The 26,260-nt window shown below is 36.6% G+C and overlaps 1 protein-coding gene across 1 annotated transcript in view; it reads left to right on the forward strand.

Annotated features, from left to right (window-relative positions):
- Window positions 1-26,260, forward strand: part of LOC145286565 (tyrosine-protein phosphatase non-receptor type 11-like) — a 40,384-nt gene that overhangs the window by 10,728 nt on the left and 3,396 nt on the right. The window contains exons 2-4 of the mRNA XM_080135449.1: window positions 10,034-10,162; window positions 13,299-13,447; window positions 23,929-24,064. Of these exons, the coding sequence (XP_079991575.1) occupies window positions 10,034-10,162; window positions 13,299-13,447; window positions 23,929-24,064 (414 nt within the window). The remainder of the gene's footprint in view (window positions 1-10,033; window positions 10,163-13,298; window positions 13,448-23,928; window positions 24,065-26,260) is intronic.

Consider the following 26,260-nt stretch of genomic DNA (forward strand, 5'->3'; position numbering starts at 1 on the left):
CCTCGCATTATAACTACACCCATCTATTTACTTCTTTATTTATTTATTTATCTATCTATTTACTTATTTATTTATTATTATTTATTTATCCTATCTTTATCTTATTTACTTAGAGTCTTGAAGATGATGAGCGTAGTGGTCAGCTACTGCATGTTGATAACGATCAATTATGAGATTTAGTCGAATCCAATCCATGCACAACTGTTCGAGAATTGCTTCTGAATTAGACGTAACGTATACAACGATTTCCAACCACTTGAAAGACATTTGAAAGACAAAATACTTGATAAGTGGGAGCCTTACGAATTGAATGACAACCAAAAGAAAGACCATTATGAAGTATCAAACTTCCTTTTTTGGCTCACAAAAACGACTCGTTTCTCAACTGGGTTGTGATTTGCGATGAAAAGTGGGTTCTTTACGACAACAGGCGACGCTCAGCTTAGTGGTTAGACGCCGACGAAGCTCCACAACATTTCCCGAAGTGAGAGTTGCACCAAGAAAGGTCATGCTGACTGTTTGATGGTCTGCGACCAGTCTCATCTATTATAGCTTTTTGAATGCAGGTGAAATCATTATGACGTAGAAGTACTGTCAACAAATGAATGTACTGAAATTGATCCAACATTGATTGTGAATAGTACAAATGGATGGCGTTTTCTTAGCAACGTATAAATATAAGATAACGTCTTGAAAGTAATGACATGTTGAAAATGATGTGCTAAAGAAGAAGGAAAGATCGATAGACAGATCGATAGAAAGCTTATCTTGTTATACTGAGCTACATTTTTTTAAATTTCATTTTCACTTCAACAAGGCACATTGCCACTTTGATGTAGGGGGCTACTATCAGCGACATAAGTAGCAGGGATACTATGTAGGGAGATGAGTAGCAAGATGTCTGTCCACATTACACTTGAACTTCTACATGTCAGTACAGTTGGGAAAACAGGAACCCTGAAGGGAGTTCCAATGTCTAGTAGTTCTGTGGAAGAAACTATTAGAGTAGAAGGCCTTCTTACATCTAGGGATCTTTATTTTGTAGGAGTGGGATTTTGCTGATTGTCGGGGATATTTTCGTCGAGGAGGAACAAGGGCTTTTAGTTCGTCAGAGCATCCACCATTAAAGTATTTGTAGAACAGGCAGAGGGATGCAACATTTCGCTAATAGGGACAGAGGTTAAAGCTTAGATGACAGTTCAGGACCTATGAGGTTGGCGACTCTCTTTTGAACCTTGTTCAGAAGTGAGAAACTAGTAGCAGGTGCACCAGCCCAAATGTGACAACAATACTCCATACATGTGCGAATGGTGGCCTACTGAGGCTCTTCGAGGAGCCGCCAAATTTTGGATGAGCCAGCTTGAGTTATTAGTATATAAAAAAATCTTTCTTCTAAGAATGCTCTTTCACCAACATCTGTACACTAAAGGGTAGATCCTGACTTCCCATCCATCAATCATTTCCCATTCAACTCACAACTTTTGTTATGCAGCAATTCTTTCATTTGATAATGTCTTATCTCAAATATTGGTGACCTCAAGTTCGGTATCTTCAACAATATTTTATTTTCTCGATGAAGCTGAGTTATTAATTCTGCATAAAAAGCTGGTATTCAACAAGCACTTATAGATAAACTTGGTAATTATCTATGATGGGCGTGGGCATGTGTTGTGTATATATTCTAATAAACGTGACATGTGCGTTTCCGAGCAGAATTTAACAAGTATTTTAAAAAAGATAAAACAATTGTATTCTTTGTTAATGCAATCATTTTTTAATTTTTTTATTTTTTCTCTTTCTTTTTGTTCACTTAAATTTCCGTGACTCAGTTTTTCAAGTGCAACAAAAAAAGTGAAAAATTTGTGAATGTGCGGTAACTTTTGCTGATTGCATGCACATACTAGCAGAGCTATGCGGTGTTGTGAGGGTGCAAACTTTACTATGCTGTATTCGAGGACACTTCAAAATGTTACATAGAGATGAAACCATCTGTGTCTAATGATCAATTGGTCTTTTCTTTGATCAGAGAAAGTTCATGCATAATCTGGTAAAGGCCAAATGGAATCTGACACCAGCATGGTTAATATGTTAAATACTGGGTGAGTAAATTCACTAGTAGATAAGATGGTGATTTTAAGATAACAGTAATTGAAAGTTTAGTTGGGGTCAACTTGTTACAGTCACGATTAGAATTGTTGGTACTTATTTATATATTGAGACACAACTGAAATATTTAAGCTCAAACTAAAATAACTAGAAAAGTTATATATATATATATATATATATATATATATATATATATTTAAAAGAGTGTAACCATCAACAATTGTGTTTTTTTTTTAGCTTTTTATCATATTTTTATTTTAAAATATTTTTATAACGCATTTCAAGCTTAGGTTCGCACTCTTCAGATATTTTTGTAAAAAGTTTTTTTTTTAAATGGGACTTTGAAATGTTATTTTTACATCTGCTGATACTAAATGTGTTTTTCAGAGTGGCGTGGTCTCAGAAATTCTGTCCCCAACAGTAAGTGTTGGTAGTGTCCGTCAGAGTTAAGTTCAAAGAGGGAGCTTTTGGTCCATTTGGTGAAGGTTTTTATGGTTTTTTATGACTTTCTTTCCTCATGCATAGCACACACTCACACACAATCACACACACATACATATACATACATGTACATATACACAGGCACACGCATACGCACGAAGGCATATACACATATACACACGCAATACATAGAAATATATGTAGGAGAATACATATATACATACCCACCTACACACTCGCACACGTACTCACACACATCCACCTACTATTATATCACACACATATTGGTTAAATTTTTTTTTTCCCCCAATCAACACACGCATGCATATGTGGACTTAATCATTCAAACATAAGTATACGCACACACAAGTAAGATGGAGAATAGGTAGGAGAAGATATATATATATATATATATATATATATATATATATATATATATATATATATATATACACACACACACACACACACACACACGTTGCCCGAGTGTTTGTTTCCGGGACGGGGGTGAGGGGGAGTTTTAAAAAATGTTATGGTAGGTAAGTAGGAAGGATCAAACCCGGAGTCATGAGTAAAAGTAGGAAAATAAAGTGTGAAAAAAAAAAAAAAAAAAGCATCTGCAACGTTAACAGTTCGGCCACCAAGAAAAGTCCATTCCAGTTGTTTAGGAAAAAAAAAAAAAAAAAAACGACTACGGTAGGTCGGCGCGAACGTGAAAATATAATGTGAATTGTCCAGCACGCTAACCACTACGCCACAGAGCACTGCAGCTTAGTTTAGTGATTTTAAATAACTTCACATGAAAGAACTACGAAGCCAAACCGGTGTTCTCTTCTCAACTGTTCCTTGTGAACGATCCCCAAACGGAGTTAAGTGGTGGCAGGAGGAGGAGGAATTTATTAGAGAGAAAATATTTTACCACTTCCATTGATCTTAACCGATTTTGGCCGTGACTTCTCAGCAGAAAAAGTATAGAAATCTAAGATTATCGAGGAATTTGAGAAATAATAAGCCTATAACACACCTCAGATACTGTTCTGCCGTTTGTGCATATTATATTTGCATGAAATATCTTGATTTTTAATCCTATTAATGTCAAAATCAGACCGGAAAAAATGAGTTCATTTTATTTTTATATATATATATATATATATATATTATATATATTTTTATATATATATATATATATTATACCTAAATGTAACCATGCTGAAATTATAGCGGTACTATTTATAAAACCCATAAAAATGCTTGCAGTGTACTGAGAAGAAAAATGCTGGCCGACTTGAAAGATACTCTCATCGGTAGAAGGCAGTTATCTACCACTGATTTCGATCACTCTAAAGAGTTAATTTCGAAAACTTCCATTTTTACTTTGTGTTATTATTCTAATGTACCATTTTTCATAATTGTTTTACGTTATATAGATTTAGAATTGACAAATAAGTACGTAATAATGTTTTTCTCTTAAATGCTTTGTTTAGAATTAGCCAGTCGCTGCAAATTATTGTCCCTAACCAGCATTAATCGCCGATAACCAACAGTGCTGACAATCACAGACACTGCCTTCCACTAGCTGCCACTGGAAAACAATGCCTAACAGTAAAAGCCAAATTATTTAATTTGGGCTTTGGCTACCAGTGTCCACTATTTTCCAGGGAAGATAGTGGCCACCAGCAACAACCGTAGTTAATTTTTTTTCGATGGGGTAGGGGGGATTGTCATGCTTCCACTGGGCAACGCCGGTTAATGGGTCCTGCTAGTATATATATATGAACCTCCTAAATGTTAGTTTATAAAAAAGTATATGCTCATGTTACTCACTGTGTTGCCTAAAATATATATTCTCAAATTCGTAAAATCCATTCATTAGCGTTAAAGATTATCCTATACAAAAAAAAAAAAAAAAAAAAAATGTGCGTGTGTACCTGCGTGTTTAAAAAAAAAGACGATTATAAAGATTATAACTTTAATTATAGCACATGGAGACAACAAAACATCGGTTTTATTATAAAAATAAAATAATGAAAATAAATCGGTAAGTAAGTGTTGCAGAAGGGGAGCGAAAAGTCTAGCAAACAACTGTGAAGAAAATTGTTAAGCAAAATCGTTAACAAATTCCTAATGAACCGCCCCCTTAAGTAAACACTTCATCAAATCTCCACACTAACGTAATGTACTTGCAATCACCCTTATCCCTGAGTGGCTTCCGGGCCTTGATAAGTGGTGGTTACTGTGTAAAAAAAAAAAATACACTGATAAAACCTCTTTGTGATTATTTGGAAAATTTTGTATACAATTGATGTGGACCCAAGCTTAGGACCACAGAAAGAAAACATGGTGGTGTCTTATATGGGTAGTTATATGTGCTACGCTCTACTAGTACTCCTGCTGATTCTACGGTATTACAATACTATCCCGTGAGAACGTTATCTTACATTGATCTTTACTCTTCTATTTTGTTATGCATTTCCCCCGGACAACTCCAGATATCCCTGCTAATTGTAAATAAACTTCTCAGTTTAAATAATAGAACCTAAATCTTTCTTATAATATTCGGTTGGCAAGAAAGTTCTTGTGGTTTTTAACTTTTAAATTCAGATGAACATATCTTGGTTCAAACAAAATTTTATTGATCGAAATAAGCACCATTAGAATCAACACACTTTTGCCAAAACAAAACAAGTGTATTTATGTCAGTTATGTAAAAAAATCTTGCGTTCTGGTGGTGATGAAGTTGCTGAAGGCGTTTTGATATCGCTTAGGTTTATTAAGCATTTCTCACGCAGAAAGTTGTCGAGATGCTTGAAAATGTGATAATCGGTAGGTGGGAGGTCTGGAGAGTATGCTGGATGAGGCAGAATTTCTTAAGCCAATTCGTTGAACCTTTGCAGGATCGGTTTAGCAACATGCGGTCAAGCATTGTCGTGGAGGAGAACTTTAATGATTCAAACTAGATAAATAACGACAAACTTCCAGTCACTTGTACCCATTCCCCCTCCTCCCCCCCTTTTTTTTTTTTTTGTTTTAAATGGAGAGTAGATAATACAGTGGATGTGTTATCGGCAGCTCCAGTAACTCTCGCTTCTCCTATTTTGTCATTCAGTCCTCATTCAATGAGTGATTTTTCTGACAAAGGGTGAAGAAAAAGTTGCTAAAAGGTCGGTAGTACTTGGTGACCAGTAGTCTGAGATGTCGGAAATTTTTCTGTCTCTGTCTGTCCTTGTGGCCATGTCACTAGTAAGGGTGCTGGAGGTAAACGTTTTGTCTGGGCTGACGTTATCCGCCTGATAGTCAGGGACCCGAACCTTGGATTAACCACTGTGAGGCTGTCCTATCAGCAGGCGCAAAGTACTGGGACTGCTGTATTGCCATTTGGTGAGTGGATCTGGACCATGAAGTAGTCTCTGGTGGGGCCTCTCGATGCCATACTAGTGGGTAATTGTTACGGCTTTACCTTTTCGTGTGCTACAAAAAAAAAAAAATTTTCCTGTCTTTTTCTCTCTTACTTTCCCTCTCTGTACTGCTCTAACCAAGTATGCCGACCTATTCCACAAATCCCAAAACCTCAACATGAAATATCTCCAGAATAAAAACTCGATTAAACCTAGAACCCCATCCTCCAACGTAGACCCCTACTACCAGGTCTCCTTCTCCAATATCAGGGGTCTACGTTCCAACCTTCCAGAGGTTGAAACCCAATTACAGGAGATGAAACCGGACATATTATTTCTAAGTGAAACTGGAATAGGGCCGACCACTTCCCTAGATGAGTTCATAATTAATGGATACTCCAATTTAACAGCTAAATCTGACCCCCAAGATCGCCATGGGCATGGAATATGTGCCTACATTAAGGATGGCTTCCCGTGTGGCAGGGATATCTCTAGAGAAGATCCTAATTTACCCTATATGTGCTTCAGGGTTGCACTTGCTAACACCACTGCATTTATATTTGCCCTCTATAGGCCCCAAAACAGCGGAGTTACTATCTTTAAGAGCATATCTGAGAAAATAGACCACATACTGTCTTCACATCCCTCGGCTAACATCCACATCTGTGTTGACTTCAACGTCCATAACGTGGAATGGCTGACCCATTCAAATAAGACAGATGATGAGGGGAGGTTTTGTCATGATTTTGCCATTGCTTATGACCTCACTCAGATTGTTCGCAAACCCACCCGTGTGCACGATACACCCGATCAATATGCAAGCCTCTTAGACCTTTTTCTCTCAACTTCCCCTGAGCTATGTTCATGTACCGTTCATTCTCCTCTAGGATCCTCGGACCACTCCGTCGTATCAGTTAAGATAAAAACGAAATGTAAGAAGCCCCCAGACGTTCCCCTCCACTGTACTGTATACCGATACTCTATGGCTGACTGGGATAGCTTCCGTACATTCATATCTGATTTACCTCTACACTCCATGTTTAAAAAGGAAGTGTCCGCTATAGTATCAGATCTGACCGAATGGTTAATTGTAGGCATAGACCGATTCATACCATCTAAAAAATTCCAACAAAAACCTAACAGCCAGCCATGGTTCTCCCCAGAATGTGCTGCTGCTATTGCGCACAGAAATCACTTTTTCCATAGCTACCAACGTAATAGATGCACTGAGACTAAAGCTGCTTTCAGGTCTGCCAGCAACCACTGTAAAAGAGTAATAAAAAATGCAAGAGAGCTATATGCCCAGTCTGTTAAATCCAAAGTAGCTGATCAGCGGCTTGGATCCCACCAGTTTTGGCAAATAACAAATAGGATCCTGAACAGAAGTGTGCGTTCTATCCCAACCATTATCAATGGACCAGAGGTCATCTCGTCAGCGTCAGACAAGGCCAAATTATTTGCAAAGAACTTTGCAGCTAATTCTACCCTATTCGACGAAGGCCATCAACTCCCCATATTTCCTCCTATAACACAGAACAAGCTAGGTAACATACAAATATCCGTGCATGAGGTCGCCAAGCTAATAAAAAACCTAGATTCCAGTAAAGCAACTGGCCCTGATGGCATCCCAATTATAGTGTTAAAAAAGCTTCAACCAGAACTTGCTCCCATACTTACGAAACTATTTAAGCGCTGCCTTAAGGAGAAGTGCTTTCCGACCCCCTGGAAGACCTCATAAGTTTGCCCTGTATTTAAGAATTCAGGTGATAAGTCATCTTCCTCTCAGTACAGACCAATAAGTCTCCTGTGTGTTATGAGTAAGTTGCTGGAATCCATATTAAATAGAGAAATAGTCAACCACCTCATCAGGAATAACCTTCTTAGTGACACACAATATGGTTTCCGCTCTGCAAGATCTACCGCAGATGTGCTGACGGTTATATCCCACAGGATTAGTGAATCTCTTGACAAAGGCTTCCTTTCTAGGGCAATTGCTCTTGACATATCAAAGGCCTTCGACAAGGTATGGCATAAGGGTCTACGTCACAAGATTTCCAGCTACGGTATAACTGGAAATGTTTTCTCAATCATTAAATCATTTCTCTCCGATAGGCTCATAAGAGTAGTGGTAGATGGACAAAAATCGGAGGCCTGCAATATAAATGCTGGAGTCCCTCAGGGGTCAATCCTGGGCCCAACTCTCTTCCTGATCTACATCAATAACCTCCCTAAACACATACTTAAATCATTCGTTGACATCTATGCTGATGACACGACCATCTACGGCAACACATCAAAGGCTGTAAATGACAAAGATCTCTCGGATTCTCTCTCCTCTGATATCGAGCGCGTGGTTCAGTGGGGGAATATGTGGCTGGTTACCTTTAATGCATCCAAAACCAAACTCCTATCCTTACATCATCAACGCTCTTATCCCCAGCTGGCATCAATTGTGATGGATGGCTCTCGTCTGGGTGAGGCCCCGTGTTTTGACAAGCTTCTGGGTTTGACCTTTACCCCTGATCTGAAATGGAACACGTACATCAAGTCTGTTGCCAAGGTCACTGGAAAGATGGTGGGATCCTTCTACCGCTCCAGAAGATATCTCACTACTGATGCAATTCTCTATCTATATAAAAGCTAAGTACGTCCAAGGATGGAATACTGTTGCCATATCTGGGCAGGAGCTGCCAAAAACAGCCTATCATGCCTTGACAAAGTACAAAATAGACTTCGTGGTTTAGTGGGGGATGCCCTTTTCTCTACCCTGCAACCTCTCTCCCACAGAAGAGACGTTGCGAGCCTATCCTTGTTTTATCGTTATTTTCATGGCAGGTGCTCGTCTGAACTCCAATCCCTGGTCCCCCCTCACCAATCTTCCACAAAAAACACCCGTCTAGCTGAATCCACTGTGAAAAATTTCCCCCACTCTATATCTGTGCCTAAATCAAAACGTGGATTCCATGAACAAAGCTTCTTTCTTAGAACTGCACGCCTGTGGAACTCTGTTCCATTTGCCTGCTTCCCTCCGGACTACAACTTGGATGTCTTCAAGTCCAATGTTAACAAATTCCTAATGAACTGCCCCCTTAAGTAAACACTTCATCAAATCTCCACACTAACGTAATGTACTTGCAATAACCCTTATCCCTGAGTGGCTTCCAGGCCTTGATAAGTGGTGATCACTGTGTAAAAAAAAAAAAAAAAGAATTGGGCCTTTTGTGTTGACTAATGCTGGGTGTTGTTGTCGAAGTTTCTGATTCATTTCATCCATTTGTTTACATTACTCCGCCGCCATAATGGTTTCACAGTCAGCATGACCTTCTTTTGGTGTAACTCTGGCTGCAGGAACTGTTATGGAGCTTCATCGGCGTCTAGCCACTAAGCTGAGCATCGGTAGTTGTTGTAAAGAACTCACTTTTCATCACAAGTCACAACCCGGTCGAGAACCGGGTCATTCTTGTTATGTAAAAAAATGGCGTTTCTTTTGATTGTCGTTCAATTCGTGAGGCACTCATTTATCACATTTTTTATATTTCCAATCTCTCTCAAGTCATATATGTTACATCTGATTCAGAAACAAGTTCTCAAACAGTTGTGTATAGATTAGCTTCGACGAAGGCTCTTGATCGTTGTCAGCATCCGATGGCCGACCACTACACTCATCATCTTCAAGACTCTTGTCATTGCCACGAAATTTTTTAAACAACATTGTGCTGTGCATTCAGTAGTGGTTTCTGGGCCAAAGGCTTTACTGGTATCACAAGCTGTTTCGGCAGCTTTTCAATCTAGCTTGCATAGAAATAAGAAAATCGTGCTACTTTGTTTGTTTTCCATCTTGTATTTAACGTTCTGAAAAGAAGACATAATTGTTTTAAAACTATTGTAATTTGAACGAATAGAAAGAACGAAAAATGCTCTTTAAAATGATAAAGTAAAGATATTATAACAAAGATATTATAACAAAAAATTATTTAAAATGCATAATTTGAAATCCAGATTTAAAATTCTGCTAGAACTTTCTTCTCAACCTAATACAGGCAAATAAAAATGCATCCTGCTCTCATTCTGGATCGATTTTTGTTTTACAGGAAGCATCAGCATACTGGCCTGAAAAAGACTCAGTCGCCAACTACCAACATATTGTTGTGAAACTTGTTGAAGAAAACCACAATGAACATTATATTAAACGGACTATGAAAGTGTCATCAACCAAATTGGTAAGGAATAAAGAAATTTTTTGGTAATTCTTAAAATTAATTACTCTTTGTTCTTGTGTAATGTTATGATTCTTTAAGCTGTGATCATAGTGTAGTATCTGTTAACTATGGCAAGCGAGGTCAAGGGTCAAAACATTATTATCATTATTATTATTGTATTCTTGTTAATTGATTTGAATGATGGATGGTCGCTGGATCAGTTATTATGATTAGAATAATAAACAATTAAATTGTGAAAGAAATGATTGACATGTGAATCGCAAAAAGAATGTGAAAATAGAAAATATATGTAAACATTATTTTGGGGTTTTGAATAAACAAATAACTAGGTGGATTAGATTGGTATGAGACACGTAATTAGGTGACATGAGAGAACACGTGATGAGTTAGTTTTGGAGAGATTCAGAGAGTTGAGGATTGACCACCAGAGCGGACAGACGTCTAGACAGGGGTGGACAGACAGCTAGGAGCGGGCTGTATGAACAGAAAATGTAGACTAACTGCAGATCCTGTGAAAACCAATTGAGACAACTGTAATAAATTTATATTACAAAAATATAAAGAGTTGTTTTAATGGTTTCACAAATAAGAACAGTTGTCTCAATTATATGGTGAGAAAGTTGGATGTCTTAAGACTCCCGAAATTTTTACTTGTTATGTCATATGGACTTGTGACATAATAAGTGAAAACGTTGGTTCACTTACAAAGATATTCTTTTAGAGGATGAGAGAGCAAATCTTACTACAGGCGATAACTATACTTCATTATGACAGAACAATGTACGTTGGAGATTTTCTATTCAAAGTAATATACCAATCTTCTCCTGGAAAAGGTTATGTTGAGCCCCAGATCACAATTCATGGAACCAACCTAACAACTGGGCAAGTTCATTTACTTGGGCAGTATTCTGTCAAGGGTAGTACACATGGACGATGAAATCGATTGCAGGATAACCAAGGCTAGTGCTGCCTTTAGACATCTCAGATGGGAACGTAGAAGAATTTAGCTGCAGACCAAACTTTGAGTATACTGAGCTGTGATTCTTACCATCTTCGTGTATGCTTGTGAAACTTGGACGGTATATGCCAGACATTCCCAGAAACTGAACGATTTCCATACAACATTCCTTGAAAGATTGTTGAAAATCAAGTGGCAAGACAAGATCTTCTTTTTTTCAATTTCCACCACAAACAAGGCACAGTGCCACTTTAATGTAGGGGTTACTATCGGGAACATAAGTTGCAGGGATATTATGAAGGGAGATGAGTAGCAAGATATCTGTTCACATTACCCTCCTCTTCTGCATATCAGTATGGTTGGGAAAGCAGAATCCTGGAAGGGAGTTTCAAAGTCTAGTAATTCTGAGGAAGAAACTATTGGAGTAGAAGACGTTCTAACACCTAGGAATCTCTACTGTGTAGGGGTGGGATTTAGCTGCTTTTAGGGTTTGTCAGGGGTATTTACGTCGAGTGCTTGTAGTTCGCCAGAGCATTTACCATTAAAATACTTGTAGAACAGGCAAAGGGATGCAACATTTCATTGATGGGACAGAAGCTGAAAAATAGATGACAGTTCAGGACCTATCAGGTTGGCAACTCTCTTTTGAACCCTGTCCAGGAGTGAGAGACAATAGCAAATGCATCATCCCAAATGTGCAAATGCGACAACAGTACTCCATACATGACGAATAGTAGTTTTATAGAGGAACAGGATACTTTCGGGGGTAAGTAGCTTTCTACAACGGTAAAGAGAGCCCACCTTCTTTGCAGCAGCCTTGGCAATGATCTCAATGAATCTGTTCCAACTCATGTTCCCTATGAACATTAGGCTGAGGAGTTTAAAAGAATTACTTTCAGGTAATTTGTTATTGGCCATTGCTATTGGTAGTAGAGAAGGTTTTTTGTCATTATTGAAGGACACAAGCTTAGTCTTGGCAGCAGTGAATGTGATTATCGAGTTTTGTGCCCATTCCACTACAGATTGGAGGTCTTTCTCTAGGGTTTCTGCGATTTCCTTAAATATGTGTTCATTTGTTTTCCCTACATGCCGGTTATAGAGCGTGGTGTCATCAGCAAATATTCCCATCTCAGAGACAACTTTATCAGGGAATTCATTTATGAATATTAGTAATAATAAAGGTCCAAGGATAGACCCCTGAGGTACTCCCGCATTTATGTCATATTGTTTAGATGTACAACAGTCGAGGACAACTTGGATTCTTCTCTTACTTAAGAAACTGGATACAGAGGTTTTAGCCTGCTCAAACCTTCTATCAGTATACACCATGTTACAGCAGTGCCAGGTTCGTTGGGAAGGTCACATATGCTGCATGCTTGATTCAAGGCTCCCAAAACAGCCCCTTTACAGTGAACTGTCCAAAGGGAAAAGACCCACAAGAGAACAGTGGAAACAGTTCAAGGACAATCTGAATGTCTCCCTTGAACAGTTCTGTTTGTATTCTTACTCATCAGAATAAGCTAACCCAAGACAGATATTCCTGGAATGCTGCAACTCACAAAAAAAGGCTGCAATTGCTGAATCCACACACAATGAAGATATTTCAGAGCTTTAATCCGTCTAACAAACCATCTTCAAATTCACAAGCGATGGATGAACATCATCATCATTCACAAATTTAGTACATCTTGCATGTTATGTTTACAGAAGTACATAATATGTAACAGAAAGACTGATTCGAGACTGCTAGAAAAGTTCATATAGGAACAACATAGAATAAATCATCATCACGTTATAACGCACATCCTGATGTTCATCTTTGTAAGGGGACATAAAAGTGGTGCCAAACTGTTTGATTTAATGAATTAATTTTATTTGTTCTAGGTCGAGTATTCTTTGTGATAGTTAAATATTTTTAATTTTTCTGCAGCCATTTTAATTACATTGTTGATTTTATTTTAATTATTCAATATTTTTATATTTTTGTGTAAAAATCAATTGAAATTTTTGAATTACATGATTGATTTGTTTTACTGATTATTCCCATTTTTGTGTTTATATTTTTATCTAAAAACTTTATATTTATTTTCTTTATATTTTGTAAATGATTCCTATGTAACTTTGTAATATAAGCGGAATTTTTTGTAATTTTAATGCATGATATTTTGTCTTCTGCAGAATATTCCGGAATTGTTAGTTCATCAAATCCAGTTCAATGTCTGGCTCAATTCGGAATTCCCTTCTCCTATACAAATGGTGGATATTATAAAAAGAGTACAAACTTTGCAATCAAGTAAAAGCAGAAAACAAATTACTCTTCATTGCCGGTAACATGCCAACATTTTTTAAAAAAGTTTTTTCCACCCAAACAAGGTTTATTGCAATTGAAACAGACAAAAAAACTTCTCTGATAGGAGCCACTAAAGTAGTGATTTGGACAGCAAGATGTTTGCTATCTAATCTCAATTGCTCTTTCTGGTGGTTTAGTGGAAAGATAAAGAACTTCCCTAACCATTCGTTATGTAAGACTCACAACATTCAGTCTTTGTGACGTCACTGCTGGAACACGTAATTTGGAAAATTCCATTCTGATTAATTAGTCAGATTATATGCAAATTTGCCATACTAACTGCATCTTTACACATCCGCACCTACATATTATTACTGATTTAGAGTTTGTACTTTAAACAGGCACATTGTTTAATTGTCATCACTGAATTTGAAAGAAAAAATGTATGTAATTATTGGTATAGCTAGATCAAACTTGGTGGGAAATCATGTAAAGATGATGCCTTCATAAGGGCACTGATCTCCATAACCTGAATAGGTTGGTGTCAAGATTGGTATCTATAAAAATTCTTTGCATCAAGTAAGAAAATGACTTCCAAAGAAAATTGGTAGTATTTCAGGCTATGTAGTTTAAATGTTGGAATCTTGCATGCAAGGTTTGGTGAGATTGTTAACTTTTTTGGAGAGAAGGGGTACAAATGTGTGTTGTGCCCAAGAAACACATTGGAAGGGTAAATCTGATAAAATGATTTTGTGAAAGAATACAATTTATAAGCTGTATTGGATTACAAATAAACATCTATATTGCAGAGAGATGGGTAGAAAAACTGGTTGAAGTAAGGCATGTAAATGATAAGAATGTTGAGAAGAGATTATGAAATTTGATCTTGCAATCAACATGTGGAAAGCAAATGGAAGGTAACATTTAATGCTACTAAGACTAAGCTGCTCTCCTTTAACAATTACTAGAAACCTCTCCAACCACGGATATCCATGATGAAAATCTCCCTACCTGAGAATTCTTCCTTCAAACTCCCTGGCTTAACATTTGCGGGCAATATGAACTGTAACAGATACGTAGAGGGCATGGCAAAGGCTGCTGCAAAGAAGGTGGGTTCCCTCTATCGAGCTAGAAAACTACTCCCACCTAATAGTATCCTGTACCTCTACAAGGCCACCATTCGCCCATGCATGGAGTATTGTTGCCACATCTGCGCTGGTGCATATAGCATTAGACTCTCCCTCTTAGATAGGGTTCAAAAAAGAGTTGCCAATCTAATAGGTCCCACTTTATCAACTAAGCTCAAATCCCTGTCTCATCGCCACAGTATTGCATCTCTGTGCCTGTTTTGCAAATATTTTAATGGAATTCACTTTGATGAACTCATTGCACTTGTGCCCCTTCGACGTACATATCCCCGACAAACTTGCTTAGAAATAAGATTTCATTCCTTCACTGTTGAGGTCCCTAAATGCCAGAAAGTTTTCTATTCTGGCTGCTTCCCTGGCTGCACTGATATGCAGAAGTTTAAATGTAACGTAAACCAACATCTTGTTAATCTTTCCTATGCATGGTCCCAAATAGTAGCCCCTTACATCCAAGTGGCGATATCTCTTGTTAGAGGTGAGCGCAAGTAAAAAGAACAAACAAACAAAAAAGACATTTTTAGAAAAAAAAAAAGCAAGTGTCATTTCATCACATATGCATCAGGTAAACTAGTTACTAGTTAGGAAAAAAGGGCAAAAACTTTTGAGCGATGCAAATGTTGTAGCTGGTAAAGAATTTATGGCATAGCACAATGTGGGTATTTTGCAATTTGCAGCTGAAGAAAACTCATGAGGTAAGAAGAAAGTTTACCCTCAGGAGAAGGTTTGAATGTGAAATGCAAGTTTAGAGACCAAGTAATGGTGCTCTAGATTATCAGATCTACTGGAAATGTGAACAACTTAGTGGAAGAGGTTGAAAGATATACAGATTTGTTGGGAAAAAAGGCTCCCATGGCATAGAGTGACATCATAAAGTTGGAAAGTGTATCAAAGAAAAGCAGAAATGATGGATCCATCCGATTAAAAAGTTTAGTGAATGAGGAAATTTATCTGGTAGCAAACAGGGAAAAAAAGAAGAGCAGGATACAAAGCAAAGAAGGAGGCTGAGCAAGTCAGATTTTCTGATATGCTATGTAAGAATGACCAAGATAACAATGTATTCAGGATAGCTAAACAAAGGGAAAAATCAAATATGGATAGTCTTTTTTTACTGAGGAGTCACCATTTATCAAGGCTCAAAGCTACTCGAGTACAATATTTAAAGACAGGTGGAATGTGAGACAATACTATGGTGATTCGTAAGATGGTTGAAACTAGGCGACTTTTGCAATGGATTTGATATAAGTTTTTCATTTCAAGTTTGAAATGAAGGTCAGTCCAAGAAGTTTATCAATACAGGGGACTTCCTAAAGGACAGATCCATTCATTTCAGTGCAGTGGAACTACTAGTAGCTTGAGAGAGGACAATGAGTTTGTGTGCAGGGAGTGTAAGACAACATTATGAATACAAATATGTAGAAAATATATATAGATGGCAAATGGCTCTCGTCTAGGGGAGGCCCCATGTTTTGATAAGCTTCTGGGTTTGACCTTTACTCCTGATCTGAAATGGAACTCATACATTGTCTGTGGCCAAGGTCACTGGGAAAATGGTGGGATCCTTCTACCGCTCCAGAAGATATATCACTAATGATGCAATTCTCTATCTGTATAAAAGTCAAGTACATCCAAGGATGGGGTACTGCTGCCACATTTGGGCAGGAGCTGCTAAAAACAGTCTATCTTGCCTTGGCAGAGTACAAAATAGACTTCGTGGCTTGGTGAGGGATGCCCTTTTCTCTTCCCTGCAACCTCTCTCCCACAGAAGAGACGTTGCGAGCCTGTCTCTGTTTTATCATTATTTCCATGGCAAGTACTCGTCTGAGCTCCATTCTCTGGTCCCCCCCTCGCCAATCTTTCGCGAAAAAACCCGACTAGCTGAAACCACTGTCAATAATTTTCCCCACTCTTTATCCGTGCCTAAATCAAAACGTAGATTCCATGAACAAAGCTTCTTTCTTAGAACTGCACGGCTGTGGAACTCTCTGCCACTTGCCTGCCCCCCCCCCGAATTCAACTTGGATGTCTTCAAGTCCGACACAAACAAATTCCTGATGAACCGCCCCCTTAAATAATGACACCTTATCAAATCCCCAATACTAACTATTACTACTATACTATCCCATTGATTACTGTACACACAATAACCCTTATCCCCGAGTGACTCCCGGGCCTTGATAAGTGGTGACCCCCATGCAAAAAAAAAAAAAAAAGGCAGAATCTGATTATTTAAGAAAACGGCTCATCAAGAATTTATTTACATTGGACTTGAAGCCAACTATGCTGTATTCAATTGGGATATAACTTTTCTGTTAAAGAGTGACTGTAAGGTAGAGCAAGGACCCCCCACACACACACACTAGATTTCTAATCGATTTTGTATTCAGTCAAGGAAGAAAATGAGGGCTCTGGCACCTCCCTAGATGTAGCAACACTACTCCATCTTAGGGCATATTTGACTACCATACAGGTAGACAATTGTATCAGGCGTGAGTTAACATCTGGAACAGTAGAATAATCCAACTATTTTTACAGCAACTTACACAGGGAGTGTAAGACAACAGCACGAATACAAATATGCAGAAAATATATATAGATGGCAAAGCTATTAATAATGTTCAGAAATTTTGTTACCTTGCTGATATCATTGAAGGACAGGGGTGAACAGGTGCTGGTGTGATATAAGCAAAAAATAGGAAAGTATAGAGTAAGTTCAGGAAAATTTTGTCATTACTAACCAATAATATATTACTAATGTTTGCAAATGGATAAGTCTACCGAGCATTTGTATGCAGTGTAATGATGTATGGATTAATGGTTGTTTTTATAACAACATAAGAAAAAATGTTAACGAAAACTCCATTTGACACGAAACAAACTATAAAGTTGGAAGATTTAAATAACTTTTATCAACAAAGGACAAAACCTGAATGTGCGTGTGTGAAAAAAAGGTTCGTTTCGTTAAAGGTTCATTTTATGTGTGTATTCAAGAAGGTGTTTTTCGTGAAAGATCGACGAGTGGGGACAAGAGATTGGAGCTCAGACGAGAACCTGCCATGGAAGTAACGATAAAACAAAGACAGGCTCGCAACGTCTCTCCTGTGGGAGAGACGTTGCAGGGAAGCTCTTTTCTTTTACAAAAAATGCCGGTCTTTATACATTTTGAACTGGCTCTCAGAGACACATTAGTTGCTAAATCTTATTTTTAGCGAGCTCCGCTCCCATTGGCTAATTTATTTTTATTATTTTTCTCTTAATTGTGACCGGATGGGTGCGTCGAGCCTATGTGCAGTGAAGCGTTTACACTTCTCGACGACAGCCGACGGGTAAACACCCAGTTGAGAGTTTATGAATCTCCACAGGTTAAATCTGACCAGTGATGGTTGAGGATATGGATTGAATGGAGAAAAAGGATACTAAATGATACATGATTGTAGACGTTTTAAGGATAGATTCAGATATGAATAGTTTAAAGAAAGATTAAATTTGAACGGTTTAGGAAGATGTGTGCAGAAGAAGAGGTCAAATTGAAGGAATGGATAAGAGATTATGGGGTTAGTAAATGTAGAACCATTGAGATGGCAGTCATTCCAAGAGAAATATCAAAGAAATTATACGGAAGAACTTAGAAAGAGGAATAAATACAGATCTGAGTAAATATTGGTTATCCTGGAAGTAAATTTCTAAAACCGTCAAACACATGCCAGCATACAAAATGGATGTTAAACTGAATATAATTGGGCTGGACTCAAAATATTTCATAAAATAAATAAGTAACCTTTAATTGGGGAACCGGATGAGGTGTTGGTGTCATCTTTTATTCTATTATTATGTGAAGTCATTGTTTCTCTGAAGTTGACTGAAGATTTGAAAACTACTTTTTATATGATTTCTTCTGGAGGTCTGTTTTTCTGCTGTTTGTCGAGACTTTCTTGTCTGGTGAAGAAATACCCGCATATATATATATATATATACGGGCTTGAAACCGACGGTACCAATGACCTGTCTCAACTAGCAACTTTCTGTACACAAAATATAAGTACGCTCTTAAAATTTGGATTTTCCTTTTAATTGAGCACTCTGCTGGAATTCTTTTTCCAAAAAAACTAATCATATATATATATATATATATATATATATATATATATATATATAATGGTAAGAACAAATAGAAGTTTACAATTAGTCTTTATTATTTGACAGAATACTCCAAAAACTGGTGTCTCGGGTAATCCTTAATCCACAGAGTTTCAAAGAATGCCAATTCTTCTCATCAGAGGAAAAACTGTTAGCAAAATAATCAGATAGGAATGCTAGATATGCACATTTTTTTTTTTTTTGTTACACGGTGATCACCACTTATCAAGGCCCGGAAGCCACTCAGGGATAAGGGTTATTGCAAGTACATTACGTTAGTGTGGGGATTTGATGAAGTGTTTATTTAAGGGGGCGGTTCATTAGGCACATGTATTATTATAGAATCAATCGGTTATTGATACTTATATGTTACGAGGAATAATTTGCCTATGGATAAATTTGCAAAAATAAAAAATAAAAATAAAATAATAATAATAATAATAATAATAATAATAATAATAATAATTCTGATTTCGTTTATCAATGTCTGTCCGGAAAGGGATGGGATTCATTTTCAGAGGATTTCCCTTAATCCCGGCTTCAAACCAGGAGCTTCAAAGATCAAGGGTTTTCCTAAGGATGTTGGTGGTACCTATAATTGTAGAGGTTTGAAGGCTGCCTAAAACATCGGGGATTTGTAGATTTTCAATTGTCCTTCCAGATGACTTGATACTGCTCTTAGTGTACCAACTACGACCGAGATTATTTGTGTTTTACCCCGTGTATACGCCTTATCTCCAAGGCCAATGGAGCATAATTGCTCCACTTCTCATTCTCCTTCTCTCTCACATTCCTGTCCCAGGGTACTAAGAAGTCTACAATCTGCCAGCTTTTTGAGACTTTGTCAATGATGACCAAATCTGGACGATTATGTTCCAATTGCTTGGTCGTTATGACACTTTTGTCCCCCCATACCTCTACCTTGCCATCCTCACTTGTTCTCACTTCATCAGTCACCTCCTCAAACCATTTTCCAGCACACTTCACCTCAACCCTCTTACACACCTCCAAATATATCCAGAGTCTCATGCGATCGTGTCTTTTGTGGTACTCTCTCTGGGCCAGTCCACTACACCCTGCTGCAAGGTGCGCAATTGACTCTGAGGTCTTACCACAAATCCGGCATTCTGCAGCAACTTCCTCTCCTAGGACCACTTTTTTGAACAATCGTGTTCCTCAGGCTTACTCTTGTGCTGCACAAACAAAAGCTTCAGTACTCTTCTATTTCTTTTATGATTTCAGTTCTCTTCTATTTCTTTCATGATTTCTGCATTTGGCAGTACTATTCGATTCGAATAAACGTTTACTCCTTTTTTCATCACCAGCAACGTACATTTACTAATCCAAACTCCATCTGAGTATGTCCCCACAAGTTCAACTAGTCTTTCCATTTCCTTTTCATTTCTATCGAATATTTTCAAATCATCCATAAACAGTAGATGGTTGAGGCGTCTGTCACCAGATCCAAAGTTATACCCCAGTTTTTCTCTCTTCAAGAGGATGCTCAGTGGCGCTAACGAATCTCCTTGAAATATTCCACGTTTAATGTCAACCATCCCCAATCTCCTCTCTGTTTGCTGTCACCACCGTTTTCCCTTTAGCCATGCTTGCCTCCAAAATCCCTACCACATTCTCAGCAATTCATCATGAATAGTGTTTCACGTATCCATGAATGAGGAACCATGTCATAAGCCTTTCTGTAATCGATCCATGCTATGCTCAGATTCCTCTTCTTCTTTGCATCCTGCATTAATGCTTTATCTATTAGTAGTTGCTCTTTGGTACTTCTCCAGCCTTTCCAGCACCCCTTTTGTTCGTCAGGAAAAACACCATTCTCTCAAGATGTTCATAAATTTTCTCCACAAATATTCCAGTCAACAGTTTTCACATCAATGGAAGACATGTAATTGGTGTATAATTATTGCCATCTGTTCCTTTTGCAGGATCTTTCCTAATCAGTGTTGTTCTTCCCTTCACAAGCCAATCAGGGACATCTCCCAACTTTACAACCCTTTGCAGGGCAGCAGCTGTAGGTGGATAAAGGCATAGAAACTGTTTAAACCAGAAGCCCATCACTCCATCTGGACCAGGTGCCTTCCAGTTTGTCATCCTTCGTATGCCAGCCTTAACGTCATCGATGGTTATCTCACCGTTCTTCATCTGCTGCATTTCTGATAGCCTTTCTCTGACCTCTCCCAACCAGCTAACCTTCTCATTATATCGCCCTTCGACGGACCAAATCCCACTGCAGAACTTCCTTGCATCTTTTGCATTTGGAGTCTTGTTATTTCCCGCCTGTTTGCTACCATTTAATTCTTTATACAGCTGAGACTGATTGTTCTGGAAAAGGTTGTTCTGCCGAAACGCAACACTTTCTCCAATAAAGTTCCTAATTTTCATACCACCAGTGTGGATCTTCTCTTTCAACATTGTTAGAACGTTCATCGTTCCCTTTTCCAGCAATCTATACCTCCTTTCAAGCTCGTCGTTAGCTTTCTGTCCTAGTTTAACTCCTTTTCTTATTTCTTCGATTCTACCAATGTCTTTCTGCCACCATTTAATACTTTCTTCAAGCTGCCTCTTCTAGTGTGGACTTCTATCTTTCATTTCTCTCTTTTTTTTCTGTATTAAGCCAAGATTATTATTATATTATCTATATTATATATTATATTATAATAATAATAATAATAATAATAATAATAATAATAATAATAATGTAGTTCATCAAATTCCGTTTGTGTTATAAAAAAATTCAAAATTATCTAATCTAATCGCTGTGTCCTTTGTTCCACCTTTTTGACTTGCTAGTCTGGCAATCTTCATTAATTCGCTGTTCGGATGTTTCATTGTAATACAACTTCTTATACAAGTAGTTTATTTGGAAAAACTGCAAGCTTGTGGAACTCACTTTTTACTAACTGTTTTCCTCCTACCTGTAAACTAGATCTTTTCAAGACTAATGTATATAGGCATCTTCTGTCTTTGCAACAATTATATTTCATTCTTGTAATCTTCTTACATCAAGTGGTTTAAGCCCTTGTCTGGAGTGATTATCCTAAAAAATAAGATTTGGGAACATATTCCCTTATTTTTGTTTTTTTATATTAGGTTGTAAACAGGTTATAAACCATATAATCTGCCGTTTACGATTTCTGGGCCTATTAGTAATGTTTTCTGTTATTTAAAACTTGTGTTTTTGTAAGCGCTATTTTTTAGAATAGTGTTGTAAATATTTTTATGATTATTAAACAATCGTCTCTATACAGACCTATATCTCCTACATTTATATTGTTATTTTCGATAATATCGGGTAATATATATATATATATATATATATATATATATATATATATATATATATATATATATAATTTTTCGGTGGGAAGGTATCCAAAAATTGAAAATAATTGAATTTCAACAAGGGTCGTTGATAGTGTTCAATCGTAAGAGAGCAAGTAATATATTTTTTATTTTTTTTATGTAAATACAGTCATATATTGCTCCGATCTGCAGACCGTTTCAGTCATATTAAATATCATTAGGCAAAAAAAAAATAAGGTAAAAATACTGAAAAGGTTTAACACCGTTTCAAATTTTGAAGAGAGAGAATTTGTCATGAGTGGCGATGGACGAAAGTTGAGTTCTTATGAGAATATGTTAATTCTGAAGATTCGGTTTCTGTTAAGAGAAGGTGTAGTTTAAGGCTAATGAATTAGTAAGGAGGAGGAGGGGTGTACTATAGTAATACAGAGGTGGGGTGTGAAGACAATAGAGGGGGAGAGGTGAGAATAGAGGCTCGAGAGCACGATTATAGCTACCGATGAAGCCCGATAGTGAGGATCAAATTTCAGGTCATTTAGGGGTGTTTCAGCTATTGGCAAGATGTAACTAAATTGGGTCAACTGGTCAGTTGGTAGAGATCTGATGTCTTTTAGTTGAGTTTTTTTTATTTTATTTATTTATTTATTTATTTATTTGTTTGTTTATTTATTTATTTAAAAAAAGTTTTTATTCTTCTCATTTATGTTTATTGTTTTGAAGTTTAGCTTTGAACTTTTTCTACTATTAACAAGTTCGATGTTTAATCTATATATTTCTATGCTTTGATGTTAAAGCTTATTGAATGCTGGTAATATTGTCTCTGTATTTATTTTGTTTCCTTATGCACGCATACATACATGAAAAAGTAACACAAAAACGAGTAATTTCCACTATTTGAAGGTCGTTTCTGGAAGTTATATAGTGTTTTATTTTAGGGACTTAAATTATGTTATGTTATCTATTTATTTATTTTTTATTAATATGTTGGGGGTAAAGGGAAACTCTAGATTTGTATATTTAGTGCTAAAAAAGGTAAATTAAGCAATGTTTGGGGAAAACCTCGAGTTTCGGTGGTTAGTTTATAGATGGTGTTATGTAATTTGTATTTTTTTAGTTGTTGATGATAAGTTTAGTTAATTAAGGTATTAGGCTAGATGAGTGCATTAGGTATGTTTTTGGAGCAGCCCCAAGGGAATGAGTATACATATATTAAACCGAAAAAGTTTCACCGAACAGTCAGACATTAGTAAGCAAATATACATACAAATGAATACGCAAATATTTGAACAGACATATGAATTTGGGTGTACAAACATCTGTATGACACACATACAGGTATATATATATAATCTTAGTAAGTCAAGATATTGACACATCCATGTCTATTCTTGTCAATTGTTCGTTGTTGCTAATAAGAATGGTTCTTCAACATCTTCTAATGATATCAATAATGAGGCTAATTTGAATCTCTTCTAATATCCTTCTCCCTTTACCAAAACGCAACACCAGTATGGAGCTCAGTTGTCTTTTCAGTATCTTCTCCGTGGTCTGAGGAAGCTACATTTTATATAAGGTCACAGCTGAAACATGTATTCACATATGTAGTAAAACATGTTTTTATGAATAAAAATGTATATTAAAATATGATTCCACTTGTGATTGAACATTATCTCATAAACACAGAAGATTAACTGTATTAACAACTATAAATATTAATAAGTATTAATACAACACATATAACACAATATTGTGGGTTTAAGTTAAATTTTTTTAAATATATTAGTAAAATCAGTTCTTATATATTTTTATATATTCCATGACGCTACCACAACTGAATGATAATCGTTTCTAATAAGAAATGATTTTTTTGTAGCTAAAGAACACATACAATATTTTCTAACTTATTGTTTTTCAGAGATGGTATAAGTAAGAATGGCATGTTCTGTGTTCTGTACATGATGATTGAACTCTTACAGACAGACACTGTGATCAGCATCGTTCAGCTGATCAGACTAGTCAAAAAAACAAAGAAAGAAATTATACCCGACTATGTAAGTAGATTTTTGTTTGAGAATGATTAACTTTCTTTGGTTTTATTTGTACTTTTGTTAATATTTTTTTATTTTCAGTTACATTTCAGGTCGATGTTCTCTTGTCTGCATCGGGTATATCTCACACCCCAAATCATGTTGATACATCGGTTCTAATTAGATCACTGAAGTTAAGTGTTGTTGAGTCTGGTCAGTACTAGATGGGTAACCATTTAAGAATAACATACGCTGTATGCATAAGGATCGCAAAACCTTCTTGCAAAAAAACTGAAAAAAAAAAAATAATAGTCACATTGAAATCACCTTACCAGAGCAAGATACACGTGCGACTTGTGAATCTGATATTTCTCAGAGGAAGTTGGCTAAAGCCATTCAGGATACTTGCCGCATCTTGACAACATGGTGACGATTATCTTTGTATTCAGCGTTATAGGTTGTTAAACATACCAGTAAGCCGTTGAGTCACAACTATTTTTACTGTTTTTTCCACTTTGATTTCATAAAAAATATTTTAAATCTGACAAATCTTTTCAAATATTCTTCTTTTTACTTGTAATTTACTTGTAATGAAGTAATTCCTTTTCCATACTATTTCAGACTATACTACCCTAATTCCCTCCCTTATACTATTTCATACTACGTAAATAGTATAATACAATAGTATAATACAATAGTATAATACAATAGTTTTCATTCATATAGTTTTGGCTTCAAGCAGACAGATACATAATCTCCATCATTAATAGTATTTGTATTACTATCAAGTATTCAGATTTTCAGATATTCATCATACTTGTTTTTTGGCCAAATTAATTTGACATAAAACCCGTTTGACCATTTTTCAAAGATAACTACTTGCTTAATTTACAGACTGTAATAACATTTTTTGTCACAACTCAGAGCAAGTAATAGGTACGATTTCCGTAGATTTCAAAACGCGATATTATGACCACAAAAGTATGTTCAAAAATAAAAAAATACCGAATGAAAACAAGACTAGCAAACAAATACTGGGAACTCAAAGAAAGCAAACGTTTGCCGGTAGTCGAATGGAAAATAGTAAGACAAGCAAACACGTAGATATCTAGACGATACATGTAGATTATGCCTTCATGAAAAATTTGCTATCCTATACTTTAAAGAACTCCAACATGTATATATATATATATATATATATACAAAAAAAACACACATTTAACTACACCTAGGTTTAAAATAGGTCAAATCACTAGATATCTACGCTTCCTCCTAAAAAAGCACACACAAAGGAAAGGTTAAACCTAAGGCCAACTGCGCATTTGTCCTGTAAGTGTCTGCGCATTGGCTGATTAAGAAGGGAGCAGTGGAAACTAGGAAGCTGATTGGCTAACTAAAAACTCAATAGAATGGGTATATATAAAAACGCGAGACAACCGCAACTCTTCACTCCAGATAAACCTGATGAATCCTAGCGTGGATGAAACATGGAATATTCTGTGTAGCTTAATTGCCACATATATTTTTATAACTTACTATACATATATATATATATATATATATATATATATATATATATATATATATATATATAAAAGGTGTTTGGTTCTACAAAATTTTATTAGAGTTTCAAAAGGATAAGTGAAGTCATTATTAAAATTATGGAGAAGATTAATGGGAACAAATAGACGGGAGAAAAAAATTATCACAAGACTATTCACCTTAAATAAAAAATAATTTGAATAAAAAACAAGAAACTTGAGGAACCTTTCGACCGACCCATTTTCAAGAGATAACGTTGGTAAATAGCGATTAAAATGAAACAGTTTACACAGAATTGAAAATGGAGGTGATGAGAAGGGTGAAGCCAAAGAATAAAACCACATGGGGAAAATTAAATAAATAAATCATCCGTAATATGTCGTCCATAATTCAGAACTTGGGGCGGGGGAAAAATCAACTTGTCTGCAAATAAGTGCAGAAACAAAGAATATTGACACATTGTAGGCCTATCTGTCTGCATTTTCCACACAGTATATTTTTTGCATGAGCACAGAGATTTTGCATCACTTTGCGAGATCACTAGTTATAAAAGTTGTGAACGCCGCCATCTTGATTCTTTCTCGATCCACCAGCAGCTTGATTCCACATGGCACACACAGGTGCACACAATTTAATGGTAAGCCTTTTTCTTGGTTTCTACAATTTCTTGCCACTACC

Source organism: Euprymna scolopes, chromosome 10, assembly GCF_053919585.1.
Source record: "Euprymna scolopes isolate OS-2025 chromosome 10, ASM5391958v1, whole genome shotgun sequence".
In the NCBI taxonomy this organism is placed as follows: domain Eukaryota; kingdom Metazoa; phylum Mollusca; class Cephalopoda; order Sepiida; family Sepiolidae; genus Euprymna; species Euprymna scolopes.